This window comes from Galeopterus variegatus, unplaced genomic scaffold (assembly GCF_000696425.1).
Source record: "Galeopterus variegatus unplaced genomic scaffold, G_variegatus-3.0.2 Scaffold4899, whole genome shotgun sequence".
In the NCBI taxonomy this organism is placed as follows: domain Eukaryota; kingdom Metazoa; phylum Chordata; class Mammalia; order Dermoptera; family Cynocephalidae; genus Galeopterus; species Galeopterus variegatus.
The window spans coordinates 61371-81016 of record NW_007731010.1 but is presented as its reverse complement, the minus strand read 5'-3'; the positions used below and the strand labels follow the sequence as shown (position 1 = coordinate 81016).

The window sequence follows — 19646 nt, the reverse complement described above, 5'->3', positions numbered from 1 at the left end:
GGAAAGGAAGGGGAGGGGAAAAATGGAAAAAGATACTTCTGCCTCTCTGCAATTGCTCATGTCATTTCCTCTTCTCTCTTTTCTACTAGCTAGTCTTACCTATAACTTCAAGGCCGAGCTCAGAGAAATCGCTTCTGTCAGAACTTTGATTCAGCGTGCATATTGCCTGTGCCATTTATTTGAAAATCATGTATCTCTAGTAACATCTTTTGTTCAGCTTGTTGACTTTTACATTGTATTTCTTTTCCATGTGTCATCTCCACACCTTGCATTTCTTTACATCCTCCACAGCTACTAGAAAACTACTTCTGTGTGGTAGGAGCTCAATAAATACTTTTGATTGATTAGCTGAATTAAGGTAAGAAAAAAAGTGAAGAAAGGAAAAAGAGCAAGACAAAGGAGCAAGAATGTACAACTTCTTAGAAGTGAAAGAACATAATAAAAACCCTAAAGAACCCCTAGAACAAGTTTTACTTCACTGGACCTTATCAAACAATTGCGCCTGATAGAACAAATATATATTCACAGTCAGTGCAAAGTTCCAACTGAACTTAGTAAGCTTATTCTCCAACAAAGGGACAGTGTATAGGATTTTGCATCAGTTACTCAAACAATTGCTTCAACTTAATTTTCTCAAGTAACCTAGATGTTTTGAAGAGTAAGAGACCCAACTTAGACAGCTATGTTTTTGATAGTAGATGTCTATAATTCCAAACCATATGCAAAAATTGGATTCCAGCAAAATAATATTCTGTCAAACAATTGTGACAACACATAGAATAATACTTGGTCCCATGAAATAATGACTTAAAATACTACTGAGTCTAAGCTAAGTGGTCCAACAGATCATTTTTGTTAAATAGACCTTATTGTCTCTCTTCTAAAACCAAATAACAATATACGGGATCATGAAAAACATTATTGCCTCTTTAAAAATAGGATATACTCTAAGGAATTGGTAAAGGGACACAAAAATCAACTACATTATATATTGGATGAAGTAAAATAATTAAAAAAAAGGATATACTCTAAACACTTATTTTGTCGAAGCTACATCATTAAAAGCTATGTAGCACTATGCAGAATTAACATTATGTAATAATATGTTTAAAAGCTTTAACTACATTTAAATACACACAATAATAAATGACATAAAGAGCATTTTAAACACAGGTAATTCATACTTTACCTTGACTCATGAACCAGTTTTTACCCCACTGGGTTTTATTCTCAATTATTTGTAAATCACTGTATTACATATTTGCTAATGAGTTATATACCTAAAAATATAATATTCTAACTTATTCTTAAAATTTATCTAAGTTTTAGAATATAAATAAAAATATTAAATTAGCAGGACATTTAGTTTCTTTCTCTTTCTTTCATAACACAAATTAAGTCTTTATTATATCATCTATTTAAAAATAATGATAAAATGCTAAAATAACATCCTTGTTATTATATTGGTTCTACTTATAAAAGTTGAACTACTTTTGAATCTTTTTACATATCATTTATAGTTCAAATCTCTAAAAAATATCACAGTTTCTTGCAAATTACTCAGGAATTAGCTCATTAATGAGTTAATCCTCATTTCAAATTTTTTTTCAGATAGATTTGTCAGAAGAATCCAGGACAGTAGCTTCTTTGACGGTGAAATGTACAATATAAATGACATGTCAACAAGTAATTAGCATTTCCTTTCTGACTAGCTGGGTCACATTTCCTTTTCAAAATCCTTGGTCCCATGACACAAAATAATAATAATCTAAAAGACCTCATTAAATGATCAATATATTGACATAACCTCTATAAGAAAACACATAGTGTTTTAATTGATTCCTTGAATCCATTAAATGGAATATTAAACCCAAGCCTCCAAAATATATGAGAACATTTCTTCTATTAATTAGTTAATTTTCTTTAGGGTATGGATAATGGCATATGAAAAGATTCAAAAACTTTTTATTTACCAAAGAGTAAAAGAAGTCCAGCTTTCACTAAATCTTTCATACCAAATAACACCACAGCAAAAGTTATAATAGATAAATTAAATCATGTTTACTTACCAAAAAACTTCCAAAGGCTGAATTAAATATCGCAGCTGCCTACAGAGAAAATAAATGGGGTGAAAAAATTCACTGAAAGTAAATAGAAATAGAAAAAGCAAAGATTATCATTCTACCTTCTCCCACTATTCAAAACCTTAAAATATTGACTCTATAAAGCAAAGTTAGCCACTACTTACAAAAATTGCCAGTGGCCTGTAGTTTACTGAGACAGATGAGCTGCAGCTTAAGAATTCATAAATAATGGGTGTCAAAAGCAGGCAGAAAAGGCTTGCCATGAAATGCCTGGAACCTATATCATAGTACCAAAAGGATCATCACCAATAGTAAAGCAAAACCTTGTTGTTATTGATTTTGCTACTAGACTTTAAACAATCAGAGGCTGACATTCATTTAAAAAATTCATATTACTGGGAGAAGGAAAAACAAAATTATAAGGCAAACATTAATTGCTCCCCAGCAGTGAGCATAAGTCCTGTGAACTACAACCACGAGGTAAGATCTGTTGTCCCCATACAACACACATTAGAAATATGAACAATGCTGTTAAAACAAGAAGAGATATTTGACTTTGTGCTTACCTAAATATCCATGGAATACATAGATGTAATATAGCTCTTAACTTTAAATCAATCACTATATTCCATAAAGCTACACCAGAGTCCCGAAAGCTTCTCATATAACCCCAAAAAGAGAAAAACTTGTATAACATCCAATTTGATGAAAGAAAATAAAAGAGAGAAAAAATAATAAAAGGTAAAAGGAGGGGTAGAGAAAACCTATTTACATCTCTTGCAGATCCACAGCAGAATTAAATTAATCATCATGGACATTAGCAGCCAAACTATAGTAAAAAGAGAATGTCAGTTTAGTAAGTTTGAATAAAGTCCAAAGCCAGGCTAACAGCTACAGCTGAAAATGCCTTCTGCTCTGGAAGAGGATGCAATGAGAGTGAATGGGTAATGAGATCCTTGGCTCCAGAGAGCTTAGCTCTCCTATTCCAGTTCATAATTAATTCAAAGCTTTGATAATTTCATTAGATGTCTCTCCTTTGCTGGCCCTATCAATAAAAGATGGCACTGGACCACAGCTCCTCTGTGGCATAAACATAAGCACAGGCACAGACCAGGGAAACCTTTGCTTCCTGACAGGGACAATGGCATATGGTGTTCGGTGTTGTACAGGGAACAGTGAAAGAAAAAAAAAAAAAAGATTCAGCTAAATAAAACATTACAGGTAACAACTGTAAACTATAGCAACATACTTAACACATTTTCTTGGGATTCCATTATGAATGATTCCAGGAAAAAGTTTTTTGTATGGAGCAAAATAGGTAAAAAGATATAAATAAATGAGTTGTGGTGAAATTATCAAGGAACTGCCTTTCTTTCTACAAAAATGCACGTTCCCCACAAACAATGTTTAAATCTAGAAACTATTTTGTGCTTAAAATGGCTTTATCTCTCTTTTTAGCAAAGGAATGAGGTCCTCCCCATTGAGCACCTCTCTTCCAAATTAATTTCTTTCCAGTGCCTTTCACTGACCTTACATTAGATAACTAGTAGTTTTGCCTACCATTTAAGGAATCGTGGAATCACTAGATGTAAAAAGACTTAGAAGTCAAAGTAAAATTGGAACTAACTACTGCTCATCAGATCAAATTGCCATACTCCCACTCCCTCTGGTTCCCTTTTTTTAACCCAAACACAAGCAATAAATTTTATGTGAACTGGTTGTGTTTCTGCATCTTATAAAATGACAGTGATGGCAGTGATGGGATATCTTAGGTACCCAAAAATGCTGTAGGCCAACTCATTCTTACTTGTTTTCTAACAGTGGTGATGGATTTGAACTCACTCAGTTACACCATCATTCCGTGCAGTGAGCTCTGGCAATCTTTTGTGAAATGCTTGATTAAGGTTCTGGATATTCCGAAGACCAGGTGAAATCACTGAACCATGGATCTTGGGCTCAATAGCAACAGATAACTAAGCACAATTGTGCAGCTGCAGCATATGAAAGGATTATGATTTCCAGAGTTCCAAAGAGTAAGAATTAGTGTATAAAAGACATGCATGCCTTCTGACATAAGGAGGAATTCCCAGCTCCTTAGCATGATGTAATAGGCCCTCCATGTACTGGTCTCTGTCCAACCCATTCTCTGCCTCAGATATTAGATTCTGACAGCATTAAACTATTTGCAGTTCCCCAAACTCATAATGTTATTTCTTACCTCTTTGGTTCCCTGTCCTGAAATGCCCTTCTCCCCTCTTCTGCCTGGGGAACTTTCATTTATCTTAGTGACTCAGTTTGGGAATTGTCCTAAGAAGTTTCCAATCACCTCTCCCCACACACACCTTAGCATATACACATTTACACTTAACTAGCTCTACTGCTGTATAGCAGTGGTAAGTTTTAAAACAATATCTATGCTAAACATATTTATGTAAGTATATCATAAGAGGAAGGTTCAGGCATTTTAAAGGAAGTAAAACACAATGTTGTGAAAAAGATTCTTATATTGGATGGGAGATTGAAATCTAGATCTCCTATCATCCACATACACATCTACACTTATAGGTGGAGTCATGTCTCTACTCCTGCTGCCAGAACATCCTGAGCCTATCTCTGTCATGGCACTTGTCATACTGTATTGAAATGATCTATTTACATGCCTCCCTGCCCCACTACAGTCCAAGGTCTTCTAAGGATGGAATCTAATGACATTCATCCTAAGCACCTCCATGTTTGTTAACCGAATTGCTGAAATAAGTAGGATTCCCTGAAATGTCCAAGACTACCTCTCCTACTATGTTATCCTATGTGTTTGGCAGAATCCAAAGACAGGTGGCAGACAAAGAACACTGAATCTGACACCTGGTACCACAACCAAGCAATATCTATGACAGGAGATCTAGACTCTTATGATATACTTTCATACATATGTGTAGCATAAATAATGTTTTCAGACTTACCACTGATATACAGCAACAGAGCTAGTTAAGTAAAATCTAGAATTAACAAGGAATACTTTGCAACCATTAAAAGAGGATGATCTGCATACACTGATATGAATAAAAGCAAGATATCTGAAGTGAAAAAGCAAATTTCAAAAGTGTGTATGATTCCTATTGTGTAAATATGTGTACACACACATACACATATAAAAACATACCACTTTTTCTAAAAGGAATCCCCCCCCAAATAAAATAAAATAACTTCCTAACTATGGTTAATTTTGTTGACAGGGATTGGATAGGAGTCATTTATTTTTCATTTTGTTCTGTCTGTCCTGTTGGTGTTTTAATTTTTTCTAACATTTTAACCTTTTTACATTTTAATAAAAATTATCAGGGCAGTGAGATGTTAATCCATTTCTTATTTGGTTTTTGAACTCCTTTGTGTTAAAAATATAATAAATACTTTAATTTAAAATAAAATTAAGGGCCTGCCCGGTGGCACACTGCTACAGTGCGCCGCTTGGGAGTGTGGCGGCGCTCCCGCCAAGGGTTCGGATCCCACATACAGACCAGTTCCCGCTCACTGGCTGAGCGAGGTGCGGGCATGACACCGAGGGTTGCGATCCCGTTGCCGGTCCCGGTCCGGTACGGGCGCGACACTGAGGGTTGCAATCCATTGCCGGACACAAAAAAAGACAAAAAGGGGAAAAAAAATAAAATAAAATTAAGATTTCAATGCCTACTTTGCATGTTAGTGATATTTCTTGCTGGTTGCTCACAAGCTGGAGGTTGTGTGTCCTTTCAATCACACATCATTGTGCTGGGGGTGTAAGAAGCCACAGGATGAAGAGAGGGCATCTTCTGGGATTATAGCATGTGAATATTTGGTTTTGAAAATAAACAAAGAACCCACTATTATTTTTATATTAAAAAAACATGGCTATAGAAAATACAGACTTCATGAACTGAGATCAAACATGAGCCACCAAATATCATTTTTTCCAAAGGTAGGAGCCTTTGGGTTATATCATCAGACTCTCATGGGATATAAGATTCCTTTTCTCTGCCTTCTGGAAGCCATACCTAGGGCAGTCCACTGACTTTAAAATATAGCACTTTATTTGTTATTATTTCCTTTGCTAGTAACAATTTCAAAAATCAATCCCCCTCTAGAATGCTCCATTACAACAAGAATTCTGTCTAATTTATTCAAGGATGTGCCTAGAACAGCACCTGGCTCATAGCAGATCTTCAATAAATATTATTAAATGAATGAATGAATGAACAAATACTTCTTGTGCTTACTGAATGTCTGCATAGTAATGTTTTCATTATTAACTCATAAATCCCATGTGCAAAGTATGAATCTTGGAGTAATCACATTTAATGAATAATTAGATCAATGCTAACTGAAACAAGTTCATATTGAGTTGTTTTTTTAATACTGAGTAGATTGGCTTCCTTTATATTACACATTTTTAGAAAATATATTGCTTTTGGTATGAATCTAATTTATCATATGTGTGTGTATTTATTAATTAAAAAGTATGACTTTCTATGTTTTAAAAACACTGGTTGGCTCTAGGTTGAGAGAAAAGGTAATTCGAAGTTTAAGCTAGACTGCCATAGATGATTTAATATCTAAAAGTTAATCCTAATTACTGATTATTAAACTATTTTTGTAACCAAAAGTGACCAGACCATGAGATCTGACAGAGGCACTGTCAAAAAAATGGTAGGGGTGGAGAACAGGAGTACTTGAGAAGGCATTTCAGGTATATAATCCTTAAATTTATGCCATTCAACAAATAACACAACATTTTAAATACATAGCTAATGATCATATGGTTTTTCTCTTTGATTTTGACATTCATTCAGGATAAAGACTCTCTATAAATTAGGTATAGAAGGAAAGTATCTCATCACAATTAAAGCCATATATGACAAACCCACTGCCAATATCATCCTGAGTGTGGAAAAGTTGAAAGCTTTTCCCATAGAACAGGAACAAGACAAGGATGTCTACTCTCATCACTCCTATTCAACATAGTGTTGGAAATACTAGCCAGAGCAATCAGGGAGGAGAAGGAAATAAAGGGCATCCATATTGGAAAAGATGAAGTCAAATTGTCCCTGTCTGCAGATGATATGATCCTATATAAAGATCATCCTAAATACTACAAAAAAACTCTTAGAGTTGATAAATGATTTCAGCAAAGTTGCAGGATACAACACTAACATGAAAAATCAGTAGCACTTTTATATTCCAACAATGAACTAGCAGAAAAAGAAATCAAGAAAGCGAGTCCATTTACAATAGTCACCAAAAAATAAAATATCTAGGAATAAAGTTAAACAAGGATGTGAAAGATCTCTATGATGAGACCTACAAATCACTGTTGAGAAAAATTAAAGAGGACACAAGAAAATGGAAAGATATCCCATGGTCTTGGATTGGAAGAATTAACATTGTGAAAATGTCCATACTACTCAAAGTGATCTACAGATCCAATGCAATCCCCATCAAAATTCCAATGACATTTTTCTCAGAAATGGAAAAAACGATTCTAACATTCATGTGGAATAACAAAAGACCATGAATAGCTAAGGCAATCCTGAGCAAACAAATAAATAAATAAAGCCAGAGGCATAACACTACCTGACTTTAAACTATATTACAAAGCTATAGTAACCAAAACAGAATAGTACTGGCATAAAAACAGAGACATGGACCAATGGAACAGAATAGAGAATCCAGAAATCAACCCACACACCTACAGCCATCTGATCTTTCACAAAAGCACCAATACATACTGGGGAAGAGACTGCTTCTTTGGTAAATGGTGCTGAGAAAAATTGGACATCCATATGCAGAAGAATGAAACTAGACCCATACTTCTTCCCATATACCAAAATCAACTCAAAATGGATTAAAGAGTTACATATACATCCTGAAACTATAAAACTCTTTAAAGAAAGTGTAGGGGAAACACTCCAGGAAGCAGGATTGGGCATAGACTTGATGAATACAACCACCAAAGCACAGGCAACCAAAGCAAAAATAAACAAATGGTATTATATTGAACTAAAAAGCTTCTGCACAGCAAAAGAAACAACAGAGTGAAAAGACAACCAACAGAGTGGGAGAAAATATTTGCAAAGTATACATCTGACAGAGGATTAATATTCAGAATATACAAGGAACTCAAACAGCTTAACAGCAAAATAAAAATAAATAACCCAATTAAAAAACAGGCAAAGGAGTTGAATAGGCATTTCTCAAAAGAAGATATACAGATGGCCAACAGACACATGAAAAAATGCTCGGCACCTCTCAGCATTTGGGAAATGCAAATCAAATCACTTTGAGATATCATCTCACTCCAGTTAGACTGGCTAATACCCAAAAGACTGAGAATGAGAAATGCTGGCAAGGATGCAGAGAAAAAGGAACCCTCCTACACTGATGTTGGGACTGCAAAATGGTGCAGCCTTTATGGAAAATGGTATGGAGGTTCCTCAAGCAATTACAGATAGATCTACCATATGACCCAGCTATTCCACTGCTGCATACATACCCAAAGGAATGGAAATCATCATGTCAAAGAGATATCTGTACTCCTTTGTTTATTGCAGCACTATTTACAATAGCCAAGAGTTGGAACCAGCCTAAATGCTCATCATTGGATGAGTGGATAAGGAAAATGTGGTGTATCTACACAATGAAATACTATTGTGCTATAAAAAAGAATGAAATACTACCATTCACGGCAACATGAATGGACTTAGAGAAAATTATATTAAGTGAAATAAGCCATGCACAGAAAGAGAAATACTGCATGTTCTCACTTATATGTGGGAGCTAACAAAAATAAATAAATAGATATACAAATAAATAAACCGGGTGGGGGGACACAACAATCACAACAATTCCTTGAACTTGTGAAGATAAGTGAACAGATATGATGTTGATGGGGGTGGGGAGAGAAGGGAAAGGGAGGGAGGAAAGGACAAATTGGTACAGGGACACAAAAATCAACTACATTGCATATTAATAAATTAAAATTTTAAAAAAGCAAAAAATTAATAAATACATAGCTGAGCTAAAACAAAACAAAACTAGACAACAGGTACCAAACATACAGAATGTAGTCAACACTGGAGTGGTGGAACAGATGAGCTGATGTTGACTCATGCCTTTGCAGAAACAAGAAATACAGATATCTGCATAGCAAAGAATGGAAGTCTGGAAGAACTGCCACCCTGGGTAAGAGCAGCTAGAAAACTCTATGTACAAATGCAAGAAAGTAACAGAAGGCCTGCCTCAAGGGTGGATGTAGAGACTGAATTTACACTACACATGTGATTCAAGAATCCTGAAATGACGATTAATGTAAAGAAAAGACAAAACAGATCAAGGACCAGCAAAACTCTTAAGACCTATAAAGAAGAGAATGCAAAACTTCCCTTTGGGGTCATTTCAATAACCAAGAACATAGTGGTTTCCCAGTTAAAAACAACCTCACCTGAAGAGGAGCTAACAATAAAAAACTATACAATGTGAGAAAGCTGTATATGACAAGAGTGTCCTTACAAAGCAGTGAGGGTAGAGAAGCAACTGGCTTTTTCACAATATACTAAAGAAAAAAATACTAGACACATTAAAGACCTAAATGTGGAAGGCAAAATTTTTAAACTTCTAGAAGAAAATATGTAACTTTTTTTGTGCCGTCAGAAAAGGAAACAGTTTTTTTTTTTTTTTAACAAGATACAAAAAGTACACATGAAAAAAGAGAAGCTAGGGGTGGCTACTTCTAGAAGAAAATATGTAACTTTTTTTGTGCCGTCAGAAAAGGAAACAGTTTTTTTTTTTTTTTTAACAAGATACAAAAAGTACACATGAAAAAAGAGAAGCTAGGGGTGGCAATGCAACAAAATTCTGGCCAGTGAGATACAAACTGATATATGCTTGATGGTGAGGGTTTAGGGAGATTAGTTTCTTGTGTTGCCCCTTCTTCCGTTCTTCCTGCCTAGAGCAGTGAAAGCTATCTTGCATCCAAAAGAGCACTGCAGAGACAGCCACTCTAATATCACTGAGCCACAAACAAATGCCAGCAGCTCCTACCTCCAGGCACCTTGGTATATGAGAAAAATAAGTCCCTGCTTGTTTAAGCCACTTTTAGTTTGATTTTCTATTACTTGAAGCCTAACTAACACAATCATGTTCCTAAACAAGGGAGAAAATAATAAACAACTAATTGGGCAGGTTGGACAAATCAGAAAATGCTTACTCTAAGATACAAATTTGAGTAGGCATACTAAATTTTATTTAGCACAATCTCTTGTTCCCATTGCATATGGCATCACTGCAAAATAAGAAAAAAAAAACCTGACTACTGGTCATGCTCGTTGGAGATCAAAGCTCAATTGCCTTACCCTGGAAAAGCTCCTCAACTATGAGAATTTTTATCATACTAGCCTCTGATTCACAGAAAGAACTGGCCTTGATATTTATTTCCTATTTAACAGAGGTTCAGTTTGAAAAATATATAAAGACTAAAATATCAAAAACTGAATTCCAAGCTTTGGTCTTCAATTAAATATAGAAACATGAAATACCTATTTTTTTTCTACTTGTAAGGTATTATGCATAGTATTATACAAAGGCAAAAAGAAAAAAAAAAGAATTAGGAAGAGTTTATTCTGTTTGTTTTCAAAGCCAGTTATAATTGGCTTTCTCATAAGTAACTTAGTTTCTATTTTTCTACTGACTACTTAATTGCCACAATTTTCACTGTATAAATGTCATAACATGTACAATTTGAGTCATACATTTATATATCACATGTAAGTGTAATTGAACCATACCACAGAAAAGTAAATATATACTACATCAGTTAAAATTCAAGAATATACACCATGCTCAATATCTAAGGGGCACTTTTCATTTGATTCTATTTACACGTATCATTATATTTTTTAAGTAGCAATGGTTAAAAACTAGAGCATTGTTTTGAAACCATTACTGAATATTTCTTCTCAAGAAAGAAGTCTAAACGAAGACTATAGCAATGTTACAAGGCATTACCAATTTAAATAAAGATTAATTGCAGAACACGTACCATTAAAATTCATCTTCTTAATGGCCATTTTAATTCTCTGATTTAAAACTATTACAGAATTAACAGAAGTTTATATATATATATATATATATTTATACATCTCCAAGTTAAATGTTTGACATTCAGCTGCTTTTCCAATGCTTTTTACATTTCTTGCCTATTTCTCCAGGTCTATTTCTTGATACTGGTGGAAAAATTATTTAATATCCTTAATCTTGAGGTGAACGGGGTGGGGGTGGCGGGGAGTTGCTATTTTTGTTTGTAACTATTCATCTCAATTCAGGCGAGCAAAAAATATATTCAAGTTACTGTTTCTGGGTGCTAAATTGAATCAGGTGTCCTCTCCTCTTAAGAAAATTAAGTTGCTTTTGTGCAAGAGTGTTTTAATGAGAACAGAGCCAGCCGACAGTGATAAATGGGAATGACACCAGAGAGAGCACGTAAGCAGGACAATATGTGCATGTTACAGTCTTACGGCCTATTTTTCACTGACTATTCTGAATGACTTTGCTGTTTCTTAAGGGGCCTATTAATCTCAAATTTAGTTATTACACAACGTTTATTTGAACATATATTCTGTGGATGATGACAGTTAATAAAGGAAATCTTTCACAAGCTGTATTTTTACATATTGCTCCAACTACAGCTCCTAGTCATTTGACGGTATTGATGGAATAACGTACATTGTACTGAGGCTTTTATAAAAAAGGCACATATATTCAGATTCCTTTCTAAGCACATGGGGACTCTTAAATAACCGTTAAAATGCATACAAAAATCCTAGTACGAAATGGTAAAAGAGCATCTTAACTGTTCAACAAAAATTGTTTAATGTGCAAACTGACCCTTCTAAGACCAACCAGACAACTTTTAACACTTTTAAAGCCTTAGTGCATAACATGTAATAGTTCTTGCATACAAATCTGCATTTTCACAATATGAATAGAGTGGGAGAGAGACTGCAAAATCAATTTTCTTCAGGTGCAAAAAGAATCAAGTAACATAGTTGCTTTGATTTTCTCCTTGGTATGCTTTTCTGATAAAATACCATGTATTTAAAATTGTGATTCTGTATTTCTTATTTCTAGTAGCATACTTAAAAGCTTTAAAGAGTTGTTTTAACATTTTCCTAAAAACTTATTAGCTCAAATTAATCAATTCGGATTGATTTCCAGTTCCAGGAGAAATTTGTTACTTTAGTGCTACAGGTTCATGATAATGAAAGCTAGTGATATTAGCAGGAAGTATTTACACTAGTTCAAGATTTATAAATCTGCCTAATAACTGAGATGAATATAGATTTAAATATTTTCAATTTCATCCTTCTGAAATATCAGTCTTCAAAGGTGTTCAATTTCAATGAAATCAGAATTTTCAAGTGGAAAGGGCCCTTAGATACTATGAAAATCCCTTTATAAATCAAGAAACAGAACTCGAGAGAGGCAAAGGATCTTTCCCAAGGTCATATTGGATAGCTGCAAAGCCAGACTAGAACTCCTCTCCAGACATCCCCTCTATTACACCCACCTATTTTATACATTATTTTTAATAGGCATTTGTAAATATATAATAGAAAAAATGCATATGCCAAAACACTAATAGTGCTTATGTTGGAGTGATGGGATTATAAACACTTTTTCCTTTGTGCTTTTCCTTGATTTTCAAGGTTTTGGACTAATTATGTATTATTAGGAAAAAATCATACAATAAATGTTATATGTTAAGTACGATTAGAATTTTAGAGGATCTCTCTTTAATCTTTAGGCATACCTTCAAAGATGCTGTGCATATATTAGGTACTCAATCAATGTCTGATAAAAATTGAATGAATTGAGGATAATACAAAGAATGAACTACCTAAACAGTCTTCTTTGTTATAGTAACACTGAATACTCAGAGAAACAAATGATGGGTATAACCCAGAATATTAACTCTTAAATTGAAAATACATACTATGTGTTTATTAATAGCTTATTAAGCACTTGTAAATTTCTAAGGTAAGCTGAACAAAACTTATTTAAAATGTTACGTAGTACTTGACATTACATCTTTTTAAATGCCAATTTCTCAATATTCCTGGAGTTTAAGTGTTCTGAATCTTTTGGGTCTCCTATTTCTGTCAAAAAGGAATTTTAAAAATGCTTCTCTAATTATTCATTCAACACAAATTTATTATGTAAGTCCAAAGAGTATGGACTCACAGTCAAGATCTAGAAGACAAACATTGTAATAGGTACAATACAAGATCAATGATATCAAAGAATTATGGCTGCATAGAAATTAACTCCTAAAATTTCCTTTAAAATGGGCTTTTTCAATATCTCCTAGTAACATACAACAAGCACTTCCCTAATCAGTTAATGGAAGCTCTATTTAATGCCAACTTATGAACTAAGCTCTTAGCACACCAAGAGAGGAATCGGCCAAGAACTTCCTTAACACTTTGTTTAGAAGGGCCTCCACAAAACATAAGTGATAACCTATGTCACAGTGTCTAATGTTTTTTAAAAATGTTAGACTGTAGCTACCTAGCTCTGTTATTTCTGCTCTTTTCCATCAATAAGGTCTGGGAATCTGAGCTTCATAAGAGGGCAATGGATCAATCTCTCAGCAATAACTCCCTCATCAGCTTTTCATTAGCAATAAAATAACTTTCCTACCATCTTCTGGGAAATAACTTACCATAGATTCACAGAACTGCAATTGACTTCTGCTGATCATCTAATCAAGGCACTTTTCCTCAGAAAGGACTACACTGAAATCACTAACAAATGGTGTCTGTCTATCCTATTCTTCATGTCTTCAGCATCAAAGACTGCACAATTTCTGAAAGAGTTTTAGATTTAAAATCTATGTTTTAAATCACATTTTTCACTAATAACTTCTTCCCTTTTCTGAATTAACTTTTCATTTGAGATTATTTTTTTCATGATAGGTCCCTGAGAGAATTTTTAAAGAGCTGTATTATTGACATTACAAGCAGTGTGCTAAATGTTTGACAACTGGCTCTCAGGATAAAGGGAAGTACAGTATGTGATATTTGCTGATTTTCATTATGTATAAACTTTTTTTTCTTTTACTTTTTTTTGGGCAGCTGGCCAGTAGGCAGATCTGAACCTATGACCTTGGGGTTATAAGGCTGTGCTCTAACCAACTGAGCTAACTGCCAAACTTCATGACGTAAATAACCCCACAATGGCCGATTTCAAACTGCAAACATGATGTCACCAAACACCAAGATGGGAAAGATGGCACAATTCCAAATGCATTAGAAATCAGAAGAAAAGGGCAAATTAAACACAAAATAAGCACTGAAGGAAAATAATAAGGATATGAGCAGAAACTAATGAAATAAAAAAAAAGAAAAACAAAAGGGAAAAGCAAAGAAATCAATAGCTGTTTCTTTGGGAAAAGATCAATAAAACTGATATAACTAGAATAGGGATTGGTGAACATTTTCTGCAAAAGTCACTGTTCTGTTTTAACCCAACTGGTATAATACCAACTAGGTATACTGCAACACAATTCTGATGCTAATAACCTGGAGTCAGTGTCAAACTCCACTAGTTAATGGCTCCATCTTTCACAAGATGGCCCTTACTTTAGACCACAGGTGTACTTCAAGACTCCCACAGCTACCCACACTTCTTGACCAACTATCTAGAATTTCAGGTGTTCCCATGACCTCCTAAGGTTCAATAATTCACTAGAATAACTCACAGAACTCACTGAAAATGCTACACTTACAATTATACTTTTATTAAAAGAGATACACATAAGGTAAAATATTAGAAGAAGTGCAGAGCTTCATGCCTTCTCTCCATGAAGTCAGTAAACATCAATGTGTTTACTAACCAGGAAGCAACACTGAGCTTTGGTGTCCAGAGTTTTTATCTGGAGTTTCATTACATTGGTTTAATTGATTAAATCATTGACCATATGACTGAAATCAATCTCTAGCCCCTTCCTCTCCCTAGAGGTTATATGGCTGAAAGTTACATCCTTTTAATCATATACTTCATCTTTCTGGTGACCAGCCATCATCTGGAAGCTATCTAGGGACCTACCAAGAGTCACCTCATTAGCATCACAAAGACACTCTTCTCATTCAGGAAATTCCAAAGGTTTTTTAAGCTCTGTGCCAAGAACCTAAGACAAAGACTAGATTTATATATAAAACTAGCCTTTATATTTATATTTATATATAATATATTTGTATATGTATAAAATGCATATATATATATACAATAGCCACATAATAAATATTTCAGCCTTTGTGGCCCATATGGTCACAACTGCTCAACTCTGATGTGATAGTGCAAGAGCAGCCAAAGGTAACATATAAACCAATAAATGTGGCTGTGTTCCAATAAAACTTTATTTATATGTGCATACTAAAATTTAATTTTCATGTCATGAAACTTTATTCTTTTGACTTTTTTTTCCAACCATCAAAAAATATACATAAAAACCATTTTAAACTCACATACCATACAGAAGCATGAGGCAAACCTGATTTGGCCTGCAAGCCGTTGTTTGTCCATTCCTGTTCTTGGAGGAAAAAAGAGAAGAAACTACCAATGTCAGGAATGAAAGAGGGAACATTCTAAAATCCTTCAGGTATTTATAAGATGAGAATATTATGAACAATGTTATGCCTCCGAATTTGACAACTTAGAAGAAATAGACAAATTCATTGAAAGACACAAACTACCAAAGCTCTTTCAAGAAGAAAAGATGACCTAAAAAGCCCATTGTATATATTAAAGACTTTGAATGTGAGGTTAAAAACTTTCCCTAAAAGAAGTCTCCAGGACCAAATGACTTCATTGATAAATTCTACTAAACATTTAAAGAAGAAATAATATTAATTCCGTGAAAATTCATCCATAAAATACAAAGGGAAAGAAAATTTGCCAAATCACTTTTTGAGACCAGCATAAGCCTGATTCCAAAACTGAAAGAAAGTGAGCTGAGATGCCAGGTACCAATCAAGCTTTATTAAAGGAAAAGAATCTGTTGGGCTGCGCTCAAAGTGACTAGCAGCCCAGGGCTGCCCTCAAAATGGAAGGCAGCACCAGGTGTGGGGATGGTAGAGCTTATATAGGGCACCAAGTGCTGGCTGATGCCATCAAGGAGGGGCATTATGCTAATATGGAAACTATACGACCATGGTGGAGAACTGTGCCCTTGCAGAAGCAAAAGGGTTTCTGTTTAAGTCACGGGGCTCTCGCAAGAGGAAGGGGAGAGGGGTTTGGTGCTGGAGTGGAAGACAAGGCCAGTGGCTATTTTGTGCTTACTGTGTGTACAATGGCGCTGGTCACGTCCAAGATCCATCAAAATCCAGATGAAAACATCATAAGAAAACTTCAAAACAATATTCCTCATGCACACAGACGCAAAACTACTTATAAAATTTGAACTAATTGAACCTAGCAATATACAAAAAGGATAACACCAAGTGGGGCTTATTCCAGGAATGCAAAGTCAATTTAAGATTTGAAAATCAATCAAGGCAATTCACCTTATCAACACATTAAAAAAAGGAAAAAATATGATCATCTCAATTGATGGCAGAAAAAGTATTTGACAAAATTCAACATATATTCATGATAAAAACTTGGAAAACTAGAATTGATAAAAATTTCCTCTACCTGATAAAAGGCATCTTTATCAAAAAACAAACAGCCAACATCATACTTAATGGCATAAGACTGAATGTTTCTCATATCAGGAACAATGTGAGGATGTATACTCTCACTACTACCTCCATCTAACCTTGACCTTGCTAATGGAAAATAAAATGGAGTCCAGGAATGAAAATTCCCTAAATAGAACAAGCCGATTAGGCCATGAAAGCAACCTTAACCTTACTTGATTTGCAGACATAAGCAAAACTTAACCTGGGCTATTTCTAGTAAATGCTTCTGATAATCAGAAACAAAACTTAAATCACCTTCCAAAAATAGTAAAAATAATTGTTATTAACCAATCCCCTGCTCTTTGAAAATATACATGATTGTAACCAATCACAGGAAGGTTAAACAATTTCCCCATTTTTGCTACATAAGCCAATCGTTAACAGTCCACCTTTGAACTTCTAACTACTTTTGATTTTGAAGTCTCTTGGAATAAAATCTGTACTTACTCTTTTATGTGACAATGCACTTTAAAATTGTCTTTGCTAATATGATTTGACTTCTGTTTTGACTCCTGAAAGTCCTAGCCATGCAATAATGCAAGAAAAAGAAATAAAAGGTATACAGATTGGAAAAGAAGAAATAAATCTGTTTTTATTTACAAATTATATCAACCCAGAAAACCCCCTAACCCCCAAAACTACAAGAAATAAGTGTTTATCAAGGTTGCAGAATACAATGTCTCTATATAAAAACAATGTATTCCTATATAATAGCAAGAAATAATTTTAAATTGAAATTAGTAAAAATACCATCTACAAATAGCATCAAAATCACGAAATATGGAATAAAGCTAACAAAATATGTGCATAATTTCTATGCTAAAAGCTACAAAACGTTGATGAGAGAAATTTTAAAAATCTAGGAAGATATAGATTAGAATCTTCAGTATTAAGATGCCAAATCTCTCCATATTGATCTATATAGATAGAATGCAATCTGAATCAAAATCCCTGAAGGATTTTTAGAAGAAATTGACAAGATGACTATTATTTATTTAAGAAGTGAATTTTATTTATTTATTTACTTACTTATTATTCAAGAAATTTTTTTCTTGGAATAAAAAAGAAAGTTGGAAGACTCATACAACTTGATTTCAACACATAATATAAATCTACACCAATCAAGACAGTCTGGTGCTGGCTTAGAGACAATGGATAAAGATCAATGGAACAGAACAGAAAGTCCATAAACAGACCTAAAGATATTTTAAGAGTGCTAAGGTAACTCCATGGGGAAAGGATAATCTTTAAAAAATGCGGTAACTGGACATCCATTTGCGAGAAATAAACAAAAATACCTTGACACTCACCTCATACCATATACCAAAAGCAAGCTGGACTGGATCATAGACCTAATCGTAAGAGCTAAATCTATAAAACTTCTGGAAGAACACATAGAGAAAATCTTTGGGACTTTGGGGTAGGACAACATTTTTCAGATAGGATACAAAAATCATAAACTTAAAAATAAAAACTGATAAATTGAACTTCACCACAATTTAAAACTTCTTTCTTTCAAAGACAGTTAAGGAAATAAAGAAACAAGCCACAGACTGGGAGAATATATTTGTAAAGTACATATATGATAATGAACTTGTATGCAGAATATATTTTTGAAAAAAACAGGAATCTCTTACAACTAAATAAGAAGACAACTCAATTTAAAAATGGGCAGAAGATTTGAATAGACACCTCACTAAAGAAGAGATATAAATAACAAAACAACACATGAAAAGATGTTCAACATCGGGAGTTATTAGAGAAATGTAAATTAAAATCTCAATGAGATACCACTACGCACCTACTAGAAGGGCTAAAACTTAAAAAGAAACTGACAGTTCAGTGCTGGTTACGATGTGGACCAAGTATATCTCTCATATATTGCTGGTATGGATCCAAAATGATACGGCCACTGTGGAAAACAGTTTGGCAGTTTCTTTTAAAGTTACACATATACTTACCATATGACCCAGCTATCCCACCATTAGGTATTTATCCAAGAGATAGATATTCATACATTCACACAAAGATTTGTATTCAGATGTTCAGCTTTATTTGTAATAGCTTAAAGCTGGGAATTACCCAAATGTTTATCAACTGGTGAATGAATAAAGCAATTGATTATACTCCATACAATGGAATACTATTCAGCAATAAAAAAGAATGAACTATGGATATGTGCTACAACATGGATGCATCTTAAAAGCATTATGCTAAGTAAAAGCAGCCAGACACAAAAGGCTATGTACAGTATGATTCCATTAATATAATATTCTGGGAAAGGCAAAACTATAGGAGCAGAAATCAGATCACTGGCTATCAGGGACTGCCAGGAAGGAGAAGGAAAAAAAGCACAAAAGAATTTTTTGTCATCACAGTAATGTTCTATATCTTGATTGCGGTAGTGCTTACACAACTTTATATTTTTTCCAAAGACTAATTGTACTACATACTTTAAAAGGGTGAATTTTACTGTCTGTAAATTATAAAAAAACAACACCAACTTTCCAAATCTATGAAAATTTTACATGTCAACAAAAAGTAGAAAAATATAACTATGTGACATTAAGGCTTGGCTTTTTCATATTTACTTGGTTTTGAGGTTTACACAGAAAATTTCAATAAATAAGTAAGACTTTACTTAATATAAACAGAAATGAATCAAAACCACAGAATTACTGTAACTACTTACTGTCTAAGAAAGAAAGATTAAGGTTTGGGCTCTGCTTGTGATTTGTAAAAATGTCTTTTCAAGTCATTCTTTTCAATAATTACATAATGTTTTACATTTACC

The 19646-nt window shown here is 34.0% G+C and overlaps 1 protein-coding gene across 1 annotated transcript in view; it reads right to left on the bottom strand.

The window, feature by feature from the left end:
* Positions 1-1059: 1059 nt before the first annotated feature.
* LOC103603982 (sodium/bile acid cotransporter 7-like) overlaps positions 1060-19646 on the bottom strand; it is a gene marked incomplete at its 5' end in the record, with an annotated part of 77161 nt that continues 58574 nt past the window's right edge. The window contains one exon of the mRNA XM_008588565.1: positions 1060-2108. Coding sequence (XP_008586787.1) covers positions 2037-2108 — 72 coding nt within the window. The remainder of the gene's footprint in view (positions 2109-19646) is intronic.